General features: G+C 41.5%; 1 long non-coding RNA gene and 1 gene segment (V, D, J or C); one reads left to right on the top strand and one right to left on the bottom strand.

Annotated features, from left to right (window-relative positions):
* LOC140410186 (T-cell receptor beta chain C region-like) overlaps positions 1–14,942 on the top strand; it is a 66,698-nt gene extending 51,756 nt beyond the window's left edge. Inside the window, 4 exon segments of the C gene segment in view lie at positions 1,895–1,941; positions 13,380–13,718; positions 14,026–14,046; positions 14,637–14,942. Of these exon segments, the coding sequence occupies positions 1,895–1,941; positions 13,380–13,718; positions 14,026–14,046; positions 14,637–14,758 (529 nt within the window).
* The window catches only part of LOC140410187 (uncharacterized), a 179,754-nt gene that overhangs the window by 126,502 nt on the left and 36,439 nt on the right, over positions 1–16,813 (bottom strand). Inside the window, exon 6 of one of the 2 annotated variants that reach the window (XR_011940543.1) lies at positions 11,060–14,327. The exons of the other annotated variant lie outside the window; for it this stretch is intronic. This is a non-coding gene — a long non-coding RNA (uncharacterized lncRNA). Of the gene's footprint in view, positions 1–11,059; positions 14,328–16,813 lie in introns of those variants that run through there. 2 annotated transcript variants of the gene reach the window in all.

Raw genomic sequence — 16,813 nt, 5'->3', positions numbered from 1 at the left:
GGTGGTGTTTCCCCCCTTAGTTAAATTTAAAATGGGACACTGCTCAGAGCTTGGAATGCGCAACCTGCGATTAGTAAATAATTGCACTCACGCAAGATTGTTTAGTCTCCAAAACCTGCACTATGATCCACATTCTGTACCTTTGCGGTATGCAGGCATGCAATTCACAGATTCAGATTGACCGACGCAGCGTCAATAGATTAGTATGCTATCAGGAAGGTTAGAACAAGGCCTTGCCTTCCATAAGAGACCCATGCAGTTTGGATTTGCATGTTAGATATTCGACACAAAAAATACCTTGAGCCATTTTGTGACGCCTCTGTATCACAGTGCTGCAAATGTGAACTACTTTGGTCAAGGCACCAAATTAACAGTTCTGGGTGAGTCAATCTTTCCTTCATCATCTCAACTAAGTAGTCCGCACAGGTTATTGATGAATATTTTGCTTGATTTTTCAAAATTTGTCCAAAACATCAATCGGTCTGTGAGTTTTAGCCTGCAGTATTCTCAACCACGTTCAGTTGGAAAGGGCGTGTTGCAGGCCTTGTCGTGAATTAGGTTTGATCGTCGTTTAAGCTGGCTTTGGCAAGGCGACAAAGTTACTAATTTTTGTTTTCATTGAGGCAACTCTGTACATGTTCGAAATCTGTCAATCAAAATATCTTTCTTTACGCGGCTAAAAGTGTGGAGGGGTCGTGTTCGTTATTACATATAAAAGCTGCCGATCGGATGCATAGACTCAGTTTATATTGCCTCACATATAGAACATGAAGCAGTGACATGGCAACGTCGTAAGCCGAATGATAGAGCTCAGAGGATAGATAGATAATGATATTCTCTAGTACGTATACACTTCAACAATTGACATTAAAGTTAGAACGTTCATGCCTGATTCTCAGAAACTAACCCCCCTACAAAAGCCCGAGGAAATCAGGCCCCCGCACCCCGCATTGCCACTGCCGTACCTGCTCTCCCTGCTCCCGCCCCCCCCCCTCTCCCTAACACAGCACACACACTCAAAGACACATTTCTGCATTCCTGTGGTGGGTAAATTAAAGCTACGTACTCTATCTAGTTAAAACATTACTGGGTCACGCGATTAATGGTTAACGAGCCAAGACAAGTAAATAAAGACTCGATACGGAGCAGTAATGGTTCAAAGTGTACTCTGGCCACAATCTGGCTCTAAGTCCGGAAAGAATTTATAGTTCATTAACATAGACAGTTCTTCGGGAGAATAGAAACCGCGTTCCAGATACGAAAGTGATTTTTGTGACAGCCTCGTACGGCTGTGTAACAACAGAGAAGCATACTTCGGAAGCGGGACAAAACTGGTTGTATTAGGTAAGTGAAAAGAATCCTCAGATTGGAGAAAGTAAATATGTAAAGCGACTAAGTGTTGACAGGGACCCGTTTTAGGTTTCCGTATGTATAGAACAATAAGGATTGATAGAACCGAACCTTTATGCTAAAAGCATGCGCAACGATAGATATAAAGTAATTCCGCTTGTGGAGGTCTACCGAAAAAGTACATTCAAGCAACCGCCGTTCAGGAGATACATCAGAAACAAACTCTTTGTAAAAAAGATACATCTTAAATTCTCTCCCTGTCATCAAATCCGCGCCAAATCCGTTAATGCAGGGAAGGTCAATTGAAAACATGAAACTCTATATAAATAAATAGTTAGTTGGTAACGCTATTCAGGTCAAGGCAAGCGGATGGTTTTAAGATGCCGAATTAGAATGATGTGACGCTTCCAGGGGCGATTTGGCCACATCTGGTCATCTGGTCCAGAAATCCTTGATGGCTACAGCCATAGTAGGAACTGTTATGGAGCATTCCGACTTAACAGGTGCAAGGTCGATTTTGTGACAGCCTCGTAAGGCTGTGTAGCAATTCCGAAGCATACTTCGGAGCTGGGACCAAAGTAGTCGTTTTAGGTAAGTGCCCGCATTGCTAACACTGATAAAGATTGTTCAATTCAATAATATATGTTGTGGGGTGAGGGCGTTAGGATGGAGGGAATGAAAATATATGAACTCGATCAATTTATTTCGGCACTTCACCTTACGAATACAAATTCGCTACTGTTCTAATCACCTTCCCGTAGGAAAATGGTTGTGTGGGAACAATATGCAAAGTATCTCAGATAAAAATAACATGCGACAATGTAACTCCAAGCAGCCTGACTCGAACGACTATGACAGTAGAACAAAATCAAAGGAGTGTCAAACATAAGAAAGGTTGTGTCATTTTGCCTACATACATTTTCATAAACTATGTTGGAGAACACCATGTCGAAGCATTATTCCAGGTAAAAATAAAGATTGATGTCAGAACTGAGACGTTAGAAATACCACCATAACGGCAGGTGGTGTTATCTCTAGATATTTCCTCTGGTGACAGTCCCAAACGAGGGTGGGGAGGGCGGAGGTAGCATTCGGAACACAACTCGGCCCTTCAGGGGTGGCGGCAGGGCATAAATATTGGTGCAACCGTGGTCTCCCCCTCAACCGGTGCAACCTCAAGAAATTGCTGAGGATTGAGAGTAATTTGCTCTAATGTTGCTAGATCTTGGTCGACAAGGGTGTCAAAGGGCATAGACTAAATGCAGGTGCATCGTGCTGTGAGACAGATTAGCGATAGTTTAAGCACATGTTGCAGCAATCTTCTTAAAACTGAATGGTTTCTACGCCGGTCGCAATGATTCAATATCCCTTAAGTTACAAGGATCCTCTGTTTACATATTATCTTTGATGTGAAGGCATATTTGCCACTGAGTGATCGGAAGTTTTGATACAGGGATCTAGCTTTGTGCTCTGGCAGCATTTACTACTTCGGAGCTGGGACCAAGTTGACTGTTGTCGGTACGTTTTCTATCTCAATTAATCTGCCTATCTAACCATCTATCAGCTCATTTTTCGGTGTGTCTGTGTACATATGGTCATAGTTATCTGCCTGTTAATGTTTTAGTATTGTTGTTTGCTGTAGTACTCGGGGAGCAACCAACGTTTACATTTTGCGAAAGGGTCGACATTAACCGTTTTGTCTGAGTCATATTTCTTTTTGATAAAACAAACACTGTTCAGGATTCCGATTGCCTGCAGAATTTACTTAATCGTTATTCATCCCCAGATAATCATCTAGTATTGTCAAAACTATAACTTGAATAATTGACTGACAGTTGCACACGCATATGAAAAGACACACATTGGGAAAGATGGTTTAAATTCAAACACCGTCTATCTTAAGAGTTTAATTTGACTTCTTGTTCTTTTATGTTAACCAAAAGCCAAAAGTCATAAATTAATTGTCGGAACAGTTCAACTTGAGAGGACACTGTTCAGGTACATTTTTGTGATGTCTCATGATTATGTGGGCACAGGAAGCAGCCAGAGCTTGTACTTTGGAGATGGCACTAACTTAACAGTACTAGGAGAGTGAAATATTGGCCTTAGGGTTAACGTGCAGGTTCAGTCGGCATTTATGAAGGCAAATGCAATGTTAGAATTCACGTTGAGAGGGCTAGAATACAAGACCAGGGATGTACTTATGAGGCTGCATAAGGCTCTGGTCAGACCTCATTTGGAGTATGGTGAGCGGTTTTGGGGCCCGTATCGAAGGAAGGATGTGCTAGCTTTGGAAAAGATCCAGAGGAGGTTCACAATAATGATCTTTTGAACAAGGTGCTTGTCGTATGAGGAACTGTTGAGGGTCTCTACTCGTTCTGGGTATCTCCTCGTTGGAGTTTAGAAGGATGAGGGGGGATCTTATTAAAAATTGCAGAGTACTGCGTGGCCTGGATAGAGTGGACATGGAGAGGATGATCCACTTGTAGGAAAAACTAAAACCACTGGACACAATCTCAGTCTAAAGGGAAGATTATTTTAAAACAGAGATGAGGAGGAATTTCTTCAGCCAGAGGGTGGTCAATCTGTGGAACGCTTCACCACATAAGGCAATGGATGCCAAATCACTGAGTGTAGTAAAAACAGAGATAGATAGGTTCTTGATTAATAAGAGGATCAGGGGTTATGGGGAGAACGGGGATGAGAAAATATCAGCCATGATTGAACGGTGGAGCAGACTCGATGGGCCGAATGGCCTAATTCAGTTCCTATGTCTTATGCTCTTATGGACTTTGGGTTCAGTAAGTATTTGAACTCGAGATCTGTTTGCTCAACCAAGAATGACCATAACATCTGGGGAAAATATATATATTAAAGAAACGTAAATTAAAATACCTGCACATAATTATGGAACAAGTCTTGGTGGATCGTGCCGAAGGCAAGAGAGGCAAATAGTTATACCGTGGATCAAGATACAGAACATAATCTAGACAAAAAAGTGAACGCAATATTATTAACAGTGCAGGAGAAAGGAGCGCATGGTTTTTAAAAAAATGAATAATGAGAGGGTGTTGCGGCGGAATAATGAATGCCACACGGTATTGAATGATTCCACTGCACTGATTAATCTTTGTGTAGAAATGTATAGAAATATACATTTTGTCTCGCAGCTGTAACAAAATGCCTCGAAACTACGGGTAAAAATGAAGATCATTCGATATCCGTGGTTTTAGTTTAGTTCGTAGTATAGTATGAACAACATTTATTTCCTGATGGCTGGGAAGATATTGTTGAATGGAATGGAAATTTGCAGAACTGTAAATTCAATGCTATGAATTCTGAATAATCATATCCCTCACTCAGTTTTCTGGAGCAATATGGAAAACCTAACTTTTTCTCAAACAAATTCGGGTACATATAGCTCATGTCCAAATCGAGAGGAAAGAAAAGGCTGGATAGCCTTGTCCGTTGCTGACGCATCTACACAGTTTGACCATGGACTGATAAGAAAGATTATATAGAGCTAGAAAGTTTATAAAAAGCAAAGTTATTTCAAATGATGTATTGATGAGGGCGTGAAGTGCTGCGGCAAACGTGAAAGAGGCAGCAGCGCTACCTCAGTTTACCATATGAAGTTTCCCTACATGCGTCTCACACTGTGTTCGGGGAATGAGTACTACTTCGGTAGCGGGACCAAATTGGTTGTAAAAGGTGAGCACAGCAATGTTATGTCACCTCTGATCATGCATATTGTCAACATACGTTCACGTTTCACGGTTGGTTGTGGAAAGAACGTTTTCCTTTACACAGTGCATTTATTATGTGGACACAAGAAGACACTCAGGGGGGCACGAGGGAACACTGATCCTTTAAACATGTATAAAGCACGTGGAAAACCGTGTGGACACTCTTGATTTGGATGCTGTGGATGCAGCATTAGCGTAATCAGTCTCTTAAATGTACCACACCGTTTCAGGGAACTCAATAGTTTTAGCGGTGGTTTAAAATACTGTGCTCTGGTAGCTACGAGTATTTCTTTGGTGACGGGACCAAACTGATTGTGTTGGGTGAGTAGAAAGTTCGAAACACGGTTCACTTAATGTTCCTTTTGTGATTTTCAGTTCCCAAATGAGAAATTGAGATGGAATCGTCCTGTTTTATTTCTAAAGTAAATATTTGAAGCAGACAATGCCAGAGTCAGACTTCATTGAAAATATTTAAATGTCTCCTTAATCTAAAACACAGAAAGAAGTTTGCGTTTCTCTCATTTGTCACGAGATGTGACAAGCTGAGAAAGTCAGTATTTGTTGCACTCCTGCAAATGCACTTGAGAAGCTGCCGAAGAGCCACGAATCCCAAGCACCGCTGTCCATGTGGCGCAGAGGGAGCGTCTTTAATATTTCCTCATTCATTCATTTTGGCGGTTACTGCTAGCTTCATCATATCTCCATTTGGTTTCTCACACCCTCCGTGTCTCTGTTATAAATCTTTCCATGATACCTTCACCACTTAACAACATGCCGTCAACCTTGTGTCCATAAGACCATAAGACATAGGAGTGGAAGTAAGGCCATTCAGCCCATCGAGTCCACTCCACCATTCAATCATGGCTGATTTCAACTCCATTTATCCGCTCTCTCTCCATAGCCCTTAATTCCTCGAGAAATCAAGAATTTATCAACTTCTGTCTCAAAGACACTCAATCTCCCGGCCTTCACCGCCCTCTGTGGCAATGAATTCCACAGACCCACCACTCTCTGGCTGAAGAAATTTCTCCTCATCTCTGTTCTAAAGTGACTCCCTTTTGTTCTAAGGCTGTGCCCCCGGGTCCTAGTCTCCCCTGTTAATGGAAACAACTTCCCTACATCCACCCTATCTAAGCCATTCATTATCTTGTAAGTCTCTATTAGATCTCCCCTCAACCTCCTAAACTCCAATGAATATAATCCCAGGATCCTCAGACGTTCATCGTATGTTAGGCCTACCATTCCTGGGATCATCCGTGTGAATCTCCGCTGGACCCGCTCCAGTGCCAGTATGTCCTTCCTGAGGTGTGGGGCCCAAAATTGCTCACAGTATTCTAAATGGGGCCTAACTAATGCTTTATCAAGCTTCAGAAGTACATCCCTGCTTTTATATTCCAAGCCTCTTGAGATGAATGACAACATTGCATTTGCTTTCTTAATTACGGACTCAACCTGCAAGTTTACCTTTAGAGAATCCTGGACTAGGACTCCCAAGTCCCTTTGCAAATCAGCATTTTGAATTTTGTCACCGTTTAGAAAATAGTCCACGCCTCTATTCTTTTTTCCAAAGTGCAAGACCTCGCACTTGCCCACGTTGAATTTCATCAGCCACTTCTTGGACCACTCTCCTAAACTGTCTAAATCTTTCTGAAGCCTCCCCACCTCCTCCATACTACCTGCCCCTCCACCTATCTTCGTATCATCGGCAAACCTAGCCAGAATGTCCTCAGCCCCGTCATCTAGATCGTTAATATCTAAAGAGAACAGATGTGGCCCCAACACTGAACCCTGCGGGACACCACTCGTCACCGGTTGCCATTCCGAAAAAGAACCTTTTATCCCAACTCCCTGCCTTCTGCCTGACAGCCAATCGTCAATCCATGTTAGTACCTTGCCTCGAATACCATGGGCCCTTATTTTACTCAGCAGTCTCCCGTGAGGCACCTTGTCAAAGGCCTTTTGGAAGTCAAGATAGATAACATCCATTGGCTCTCCTTGGTCTAACCTATTTGTTATCTCTTCAAAGAACTCTAACAGGTTTGTCAGGCACGACCTCCCCTTACTAAATCCATGCTGACTTGTCCTAATCCGACCCTGCACTTCCAAGAATTTAGAAATCTCATCCTTAAGGATGGATTCTAGAATCTTGCCAACTACCGAGGTTAGGCTAATTGGCCTATAATTTTCCATCTTTTTCCTTGTTCCCTTCTTGAACAGGGGGGTTACAACAGCGATTTTCCAATCCTCTGATACTTTCCCTGACTCCAGTGACTGTTGAAACATCATCACCAACGCCCTACTATTTCTTCAGCTATCTCCTTTAGAACTCTAGGATGTAGCCCAACTGGGCCCGGAGATTTATCAATTTTTAGACCTCTTAGTTTCTCTAGCATGTTCTCATTTGTGATGGCTACCATATTCAACTCAGTCCCCTGACTCTCCGGAATTGTTGGGATATTACTCATGTCTTCTACTGTGAAGACTGACGCAAAGTACTTATTCAGTTCCTCGGCTATTTCCTTGTCTCCCATCACAAAATTACCAGCGACATTTTGGAGCGGCCCAATGTCAACTTTTGCCTCCCGTTTGTTTTTAATGTATTTAAAGAAACTTTTACTATCATTCCTAATGTTACTGGCTAGCCTACCTTCAAATTTGATCCTCTCTTTCCTTATCTCTCTCTTTGTTATCCTCTGTTTGTTTTTGTAGCCTTCCCAATCTTCTGACTTCCCACTACTCTTTGCCACATTATAGGCTTTCTCTATTGCTTTGATGCATTCCCTACTTCCTTTGTCAGCCATGGCTGCCTAATCCCCCCTCTGATAACCTTTCTTTTGTTTGGGATGAACCTCTGTACTGTGTCCTCAATTACTCCCAGAAACTCCTGCCATTGCTGTTCTACTGTCTTTCCCACTATGGTCTGCTCCCAGTCGATTTTCGTCAGTTCCTCCCTCATGCCCCTGTAGTTACCTTTATTTAACTGTCACACCTTTACATCTGATTCTACCTTCTTTCTTTCAAATTGGAGATTGAATTCTACCATATTATGATCACTTCCTCCAAAGTGCTCCCTTAATTTAAGATCTTTAATCAAGTCTGGCTCATTACATAACACTAAGTCCAGAATGGCCTGTTCCCTCGTGGGCTCCATCACAAGCTGTTCCAAAAAGCCCTCCTGTAAACATTCAATGAATTCCCTTGCCTTGGGTCCACTGGTAGTATTATTTACCCAGTCCGTCTGCATATTGAAGTCCCCCATGATCACCGTGACCTTGCCTTTCTGACATGCACTTTCTATTTCGTGGTGCATCTTGTGCCCCTGGTCCTGACCACTGTTAGGAGGCCTGTACATAACTCCCATTATGGATTTTTTGCCTTTGTGGTTCCTCAACTCTACCCACACAGACTCCACATCATCCGACGCCATGTCGTTTAGTGCTATTGATTTAATTTCATTCCTAATTAACAAGGCAACCCCGCCCCCTCTGCCCACCTCTCTGTCTTTTCGATAGGTTGTGAATCCCTGGATGTTTAAATGCCAGTCCTGAACCCGCTGCAACCATGTCACTGTGATGCGTACCACATCATACCTGCCAGTCACAATCTGGGCCATAAGCTCATCTACCTTGCTCCGTACACTGCGCGCCTTTAAATATAGCACCTTTAATTCTGTATTGACCGTCCCTTTTTGCTTTCTTAGTGTGGTGGACCGTGGTTTACTGAGCCTTTACATACAGTGTGTATATTTTGTGGGATGGGGACTATTGTAACCTCTCCTGAGTTCTGTCTTTTCGTGCTTTTTTGTATTCCTAAGCAGCTACACTTCTCACTGATTACTTCACCTCTTGGTTCCCCGACTCCCCCCCCCCCCCCCCAATCTTTAGTTTAAAGTGTCTCATCACTTCAAAACACTCCCACTCCATTAGTCCACCCATTGCCTTAAAGTTGCTTCTTAAAACTTCATTACTTAAACATGTGTTTCACTATCCCCTCAAATATCCACTTCCATGTGCACCATTTGTCGTCCTATCTGAGAAATTTTGATGTTCAGGTACCTTAAAAGTGCTATCTAAAACATGGGGTTACTGATGTTTGCAAAATAAAATGGGAGAGGATACAAGTTCGTTCTTTGAACACATATTTAGGAAGGTGGTTCATTTTTCATTTTAGCTGATTGCTAGTTTTAACACTGGCCTGCACCACTGTGCTCAAATAACTACGATTATACGTTTGGAGTTGGGACCAAGGTAGCAGTTATAGGTAGGTTAACAATTCAGAGCATCACATTAAATTTGCAGGTTGTAACATATAATGGAAGTGAATGGGTTTACTTATGAGTCAATGTCCGACCCGTCTCGAAAGTTATTTTGCTGTTTATCATTGAGGGCACCACAACTCGTCTTAACACATTTCAATAATATTCGCTTGGATTGCTCGAACCTGTCGAACTATTATATATCAATCCCATTGAGAGACCCCCATTCACAATCACCGTGTTTAATAGATTATTGTAACGTGTCTCCCCGTTCCTGCTCATCATGGACAAACCCATACACCTCGGTAGTTATCAAAACTTTGAACAACTCTTTTTATGGAATTTTGGTAAACCTGGGAATTTTTAAGGCATAGGTTGTGGGCAGCACATTTCCCATGCAACCGTCACCAAATCAGGCTGCAAAGATCCGGAATTCTGAGTCGGAAACGGAACAGCGAGGCAACCTGGGTATCTGGCACCGCCATGAACGACAGGAGTTAACGCCATTATGCAAAGTCGGATTCATGGAAATTGAGTGTTGGGAAGAAGTCGATAAATTTGGGTGTCAGCAAATCCAGAAAAATACAAATAGAGAAAATCGATCCAGAGAGAGAGAGAGAAATAAATAAATGGAGCACAAACGAAAATACGGAAACTATAAACATGTAATGAGTAATCTTCTAAACGTCTTCAAGGACAATGTGGCAGGGACTCGGTTTAAGGCAACCGACTTACAATTGTTTCATTTATCGGCCAGCTGTATTTTTGCTTTATCGAATACAAATGTTGAAGAATGGTGCATCAAGAATTATCATGTCGTTTAATATGAATTTTATTTTGTTAATTGCAAGACCAAATCATTCCGACCAAGGATACTTCAATTTCACTATCAAACATTTGATAGTCTAATTTATAATCTCCAATTGGCCAATACACTTCACTACTTCAGTTCTAAACACCAACAACAAATCTTGTATAATATTTACAATGTAAATGCTTTTACATGTCAATCTAAAATAACTAAATTTGAATGCCCTTCGAAGGGTATTATTTATTAGTTTACATTGCAGAGGGGTAACACCAAATACAGGTTTCTGAAGATACTGGTCTACATTTTCCCGCAGACTGGAGTCTCCGTAATGAGAGCCAGCAAATCCTCCTTACGCTGTTTTACCGTCAGTGTGTTAATATGTTGGGATACCATGTCTAGCCCAGCGATGAACATATGGTCTGTAACAGTTCACAGAGGAGGCCACAGCTACCTTTGTCAAATCTGGGCAGCCAGGAGGGACGGACAGTAAAGGTGGACTCACCAGCACTGCTCAAACACTGCTCCTCACCCCTCCTCCCACATACCCTTCTCTCACACTCTCCCCTCAACAGGTTTGGAGAGGTAGTCAATGCGTTAATTCTTGCACGGACTCATCTGTAACTGTGTTCGCGAATCATACATCCCGCGAATCCCACATCCCACTAAAGGGCCAATAATCACAGTCGCAGCCCAAATAACTCATTTTTACCGTCATTTAACCCAAATTTTGTTCATTCGAAATAGTTCAAGAAGATTAATACAGTAGTAACACATTAAATATCAATTGATCAGCAGTGTGGGCTGCGAAGTGTATTATGAAAGATTATTTTAAAGTTGCCTGATGTGCACATCAGAATTCTTATCAATAGAGGAATATCTTAAATTCCTGGCTCGGCCATATAGAATTCAAATCAGGAAGATATTGCTTTCACAATTCCTGATGGAAATCTGGAGTCTCATAATAACCACCGTCCTTCCCCAACCTGACCTAAAAATATATATTGTTCCTGTTAGCTTGAGGTGGAGGTCGAGGGAAGTGTTGACGTAAATATGGTGTTTAAAGGCTGATACGTATAAAGGTTTTGTATAGTGGTCGTAACTAGACATATATTATTAAGACTAGTAAATTGAATTGAATAGCCACAGACAAATGCAAGGCATTCAAAAAGTATATAACTATATAATTAAAGAGCCAAGAAAGTCGCAGTAGTTCTAATGGCTTGCATGTACTGTTAGATTCTGAGATTCCTGATTGTTCGCTTCGAGGGTGCGCATAAATGCACATAAATGGTTATATTTGAGTCCGCTTTAGCTTTAATCTGTCTTTGAGCAAAGTGCAGGCTTAATTCGAATTAGTGTCCCTTATACAATACAAAATAATAGCTTCTTGCAATTTCAACATTTATTTTTATCCAATCTGAACAAGACAATAACGAGCACGTTATATCTTTAAAAAATAAAAGTATTCAAAAGTGAATAGTATGCATGAACGTTTCGTGGAAAATTAGTTAGATCACATTTTGTTGGGCATGATGGGGAAATGGTAGTGTCATTTGTAATACAGCAGGCCTAGACTGATGCTCAGGGGACACGGGTTCGAATCCTCGCACGGGCCCTGGTGCAATTCGTACCTAATTATTCAAGCTGAAATTAAAAGCGAGTTTCAGTACTGGTAACCATGTAAACCACTTTAGATTGTTGTAAAGGCCCATCTGGTTCTCGAATGCCTTTGGGGGTAGGAGATCAGGCAATTTTACCTGGTATGGCCTGCGTGTGACTCCAGAGACAAAGCAATGTCCTTCACTCTTAAGTAGAGCGGAAATAATGTGGCAAGCAACTCAGTTTAAAGGATTTGGCAACACATGCTGACCTTGCCAGTTGCGCCCAAGTGCATAAAATACTAAATACATAGACTGGGTTTTGTGACGTTCTACCCCGACCAAAATAAGAAATAAGTGTCAGAGAAGGCGGAACAGCATATTGAAACGATTGCTCACAACTACGGGGTTATCAACAACACAGGGAGGAATACAGCAGGCATGACCTGTTTTATCGAGGAAGAAATAAGTTGACCGATAAGCTCATAGAACTATTACACGTGGGAGGCTGTCTGGTAGAGAAGAAACGTTGGAATACATTTCACTTGTTGGGGGCGAGGGAACAGTGAGATGTCCATGGACTGCACTTCTAAGATTATCACCAATAATTGAGACGTACATTTCCACAACTCTACCGAAGAAGCGGCACTGGCATGATCAGCCTAATATACTCTCTCTTAACTGCGTTATTCCGTCATTATACTGATTACAATAGGGCAACATTTTGTGAACGAGACAAAATTAGCATCACAGTCAAAGAGTAATGGAATTAGTACAACAGATGAACAATTAATTTGTCCCCTGCAGAGCATGCACGTCCTCTAAAAAAAACATCTAGGCTGTCCATTAACCAACACCATCCCCTTCGCTCCGCAAGGTAAAATCCTCAGTTGTTCCCCCAATGCCTTGTTAAAAAAATATCGCGTAGCTCAGATTCCGGCACACCTGTGGGTATCGAGTACTGAATCATTAATACACTCAGTATACAAAAAAAATCTCTTTAATATTCTCTCAGTCGCTTGTTCACGGCATTAAACCTTTGTCCTCTACACGTATAAAAGAGTAACAGCAATACATTTTCAAACTTCTCCAACCTACCATTATGAGTGCAACTCTTCATTCCTGCCTCCCTTAGTGTCACTTTCCTGTACAACATCTCAAGGTTTATCACATCCTTCTTAAATTAGTTTATCAGGCAGTGTGGAATAATCAACCGTCCGGCTGCTTTATAAAGTTTCAGCATAATGTCCTTACTAGTAAGGTGCAGAATAATGCAACAGGAAGAGGGCTGCTTCACAATTTTGGCCGACAAGTTAAATTCGACTCCCGATAAAGCGTTTGTAAAAGATTGGAGTAATTCCCGGTTATGACACCCAATTGCACTTCACATGTGGAACAGAGGATTCTGATTTCTCGGTAGTTTCGGTTTAAACGGACAGAGCTCTCATAACATATGTATTTGATTCGGTGTGACAGTAATAATGGGTTCCATGTTATTCCAGAGTTTCCGCAGAGCTAACAATGTTTGCAGCACAATTTAAAGTGATGTTGTTTTATGGTGTCAGTTGATTTTCACTCTCACCCATATAATCTCCATGATTTGGTTAATTCCCACACAGACCAGCCGCGTCGAGATCCAAAAATTACTCTCTTCGATCCCTCGCCCGAAGAGATTAAGGATAAAGAGAAAGCAACCGTGGTTTGCACGGTCATTGATTTCTACCCTGACAACATCCAGATCCTCTGGTTTGTAGATGACAATCAGAAGCCGGACAACGACTCAAACATTCAGACTGACCTCAATTCCATCGGAGGGCCCGAATCATATAGCATCAGCAGTCGGCTGAGATTTGATCAGCAAACATGGGCCCTGTCTCAGACCGTTGAGTGCAAAGTGAATCACTATTCGAATGGATCCGATCCTACTACATTCAGCTCAAAATTAACCGTCAACGCCAGTAAGTCCACATGGAACATGGGGGCCATTTTAATTCAGCTTCAACGAAAGCAAGACCTTGCTTCTAATTAATCCCTGTGCTAAAAGTAATGGATAGCAGAGTATATTGGTCAGTGATTTAATCATTCACTGATAAGTCAAGTAACATAATAGAAATAGATAACCGACATTGTCACTTACTAAGGAGCCGTCTTATAGAAAACACGCAACATTGCCATTGTGAATTACAACTGTAATATTCTGCATTTACAGCGTGATTTCTTTAGTTATTAGAAGCTAAATGATTTTTTTCCCTTCATTTTTTTCAGAAATCTGTGGCCTTAGTAAAGGTAAGTCCCTATTTCCTTTCGTCTGCTTCCGGTCGCTACATTTCAGGAAGGATTGTCTGCAGATAATATTCACCAGAACTGTCCCAGGGATGTGATTTGGGCTCAGAGGTTAGATCCGGGTTGTATTAGTGGGATCAGAGGGCATTGAGTTGAGGTTTGAAACAAGTGTACAGAACAACTATAGGTTTTGGGAAGACAAAAAAGGAAAGTTGTTATCATTGGCAGATGATAAAAGAGCCAGGGACATAGATGTCATCTTTTTACCAGGAGATGTAGAGAGGCTGTGGGGGAAAACAAGAAAGCGAGAGTCAATGATCGTTAACCTGAACCTAGAATATTATTATCTCTCAAATACCCCAAAAGGAACAGAGATCTGCAGTATTGATTATGGTTCATGGTTGGAGAACACGTGCTGCAGTGAAATATTGTAAAGTAAAACATTCATTGCATCGAAGCGGGAATTATTTATCTTGACAATTCGAATCAAACTTTTAGCACCTGATATGAAAATGTATTCATCGTCAGCGGTACAATGTCTTAATTTAAAAAACAATTGTCAACATCCTGTTTGCCTTATATCCACTCAACAGAAGAGAAAATGCAAGGCATGGGAACAGCAAAATTGACATACCTTATTGTATTCTGCAAAAGCATCTTGTACGCAATATTCGTGTCAATATTTGCCTGGAAAGCTAAGGTAATTCTGAACTGATTAAGTTCTTAAATGTAAGCACTATTTCAAATAAGTTACAACCTTCAAGCGAGGCAGAAATTAGGGACTTTATATTGAATCATTGAATCCCGAGATCTATGTGTAATCACATACTATATATTTTATGAATCAAAGATGCATTCCATGTTAAGTTTCACTGTTGCTACTAATTCCATTGATTGTTTTCGTGGTGGGGGGGGGGGGGGGGGTCGGTCTTTTCACTCAAAGAATTGCTGAGAAATTATAAAGTTGAATACTCCAATTTGCTTCTTTATGTTTTAAAAGCAGGACCATCACATCCCACTACGTAAAACATTAGCCTTGTCATATCCATGGAGAGGTAGCACGTTCAAAGACAGAGTCCGAAATTACTTCGCTGAACAAATGATCCATCGTAATTTTAAGGTCTTTACACTGAAAAATTAGTAAAGACAAACCTATAACCGAAATTAGGTCCTGTTATTAGCCAATGTATACGTCCAGTTACACATATACACTGTTATTTTACGTATTTATGCCGAATCAAAATCTTCACTCAGCTACATTTCAGAGTGCAAACAGTGCATAGTCATTGCCAGCATCGAATATTGTACTTCCATTTCACTTTTAAAGCCAAATATATTTTTATCCCAGAACTGCCATTCCTGGTTATTATGATGTGGAGATGCCGGCGTTGGACTGGGGTGAGCACAGTACGAAGTCTTACAACACCAGGTTAAAGTCCAACAGGTTTGTTTCGATGTCACTAGCTTTCGGAGCGCTGCTTCTTCCTCAGATGAATCCTGACATTAAGCTGAGGAAGGAGCAGCGCTCCGAAAGCTAGTGACATCGAAACAAACCTGTTGGACTTTAACCTGGTGTTGTAAGACTTCGTACTGTGGTTATTATGATGCTGACACCTATCCCTGTAGCCCAAACTGTAGCATTATCTGAGTCCACACTTATGCGCTCTTCAATCAACACGATTTTCCTGCAGCATTTTCCTGGTTGTTTAATAGAGTTAAGGTTTCATCATGCTCGGATGCAGGACTGGCTGCCTCTAACTCACAATTTCAGATTTTTCTTTAATTGCATATGACACAGAACCACCAAAATTGTTTTGTGCATTTCATTTTCATTGATTTATTTCATGGAAGCCTGTAACGTAACCTCAAAAGGGCCTCCTCTTCCCACTTCTGCATGGCATCGTGAAACACATTAGGTAAGAATCGAAGAATAAATGCAAATTAGTGAACCTGGATTCCAACTCTCCTTCATCTTACAAACAGAGAGTTTATTGAAACACTATTTCTAACCCGCTATCCATAACACTTTTCTGAAAATTTGGGAGATTGACTTATTTTATGTTCGTCGGCTGCTGCCATGGTGCAGAAGAGTAAATACCTTCTGCTCAGTTAAGGAACTGGAGATTTCCTTTGCAAGACAACAATTGACCAGGATTGCCACCAGGGAGACTAGATAACATATTGCAGGGCACATTTCAGTTAACTTTAATTTAAAGCTACACTCCCAAAATATATTCAACTTGTCAGCGAAAAGATTCAGCCCTGAAGAATAATGAAATTATAAAGCTCACACTTCTAAATTCAACACATATAAATGCATTGTTTTCACACTTTTTAATTATCCAACCAATTTGCAAAAGCTATTTTCCTCAAGAACCCAATTTCGGAGAGCAAGAACATGAAAAATAATAGTATTAGTAAGCCATTTGTAGTCAATCCCATTCAACATTAAGTAAGATAATGATCCGTAACAGCTTCCCCGAACAGGCGCTGGAATGTGGCGACTAGGGTCTTTTCACAGTAACTTCATTTGAAGCCTACTTGTGACAATAAGCGATTTTCATTTCATTTCATGGTGTCAACTCCAGATAGTACCCCCTCAAACTGGCCCCCCCCTCAAACTGGCCCCCCCCTCAAACTGCCCCCCCCCTCAAACTGGCCCCCCCCTCAAACTGGCCCCCCCCTCAAACTGGCCCCCCCCTCAAACTGGCCCCCCCCTCAAACTGGCCCCCCCCTCAAACTGGCCCCCCCCTCAAACTTGCCCCCCCCT

Source organism: Scyliorhinus torazame, chromosome 4 (genome assembly GCF_047496885.1).
Source record: "Scyliorhinus torazame isolate Kashiwa2021f chromosome 4, sScyTor2.1, whole genome shotgun sequence".
Taxonomy (NCBI): domain Eukaryota; kingdom Metazoa; phylum Chordata; class Chondrichthyes; order Carcharhiniformes; family Scyliorhinidae; genus Scyliorhinus; species Scyliorhinus torazame.
Note: the sequence above shows the minus strand (reverse complement) of the source record. Positions and strands in the feature narration are given on the sequence as shown.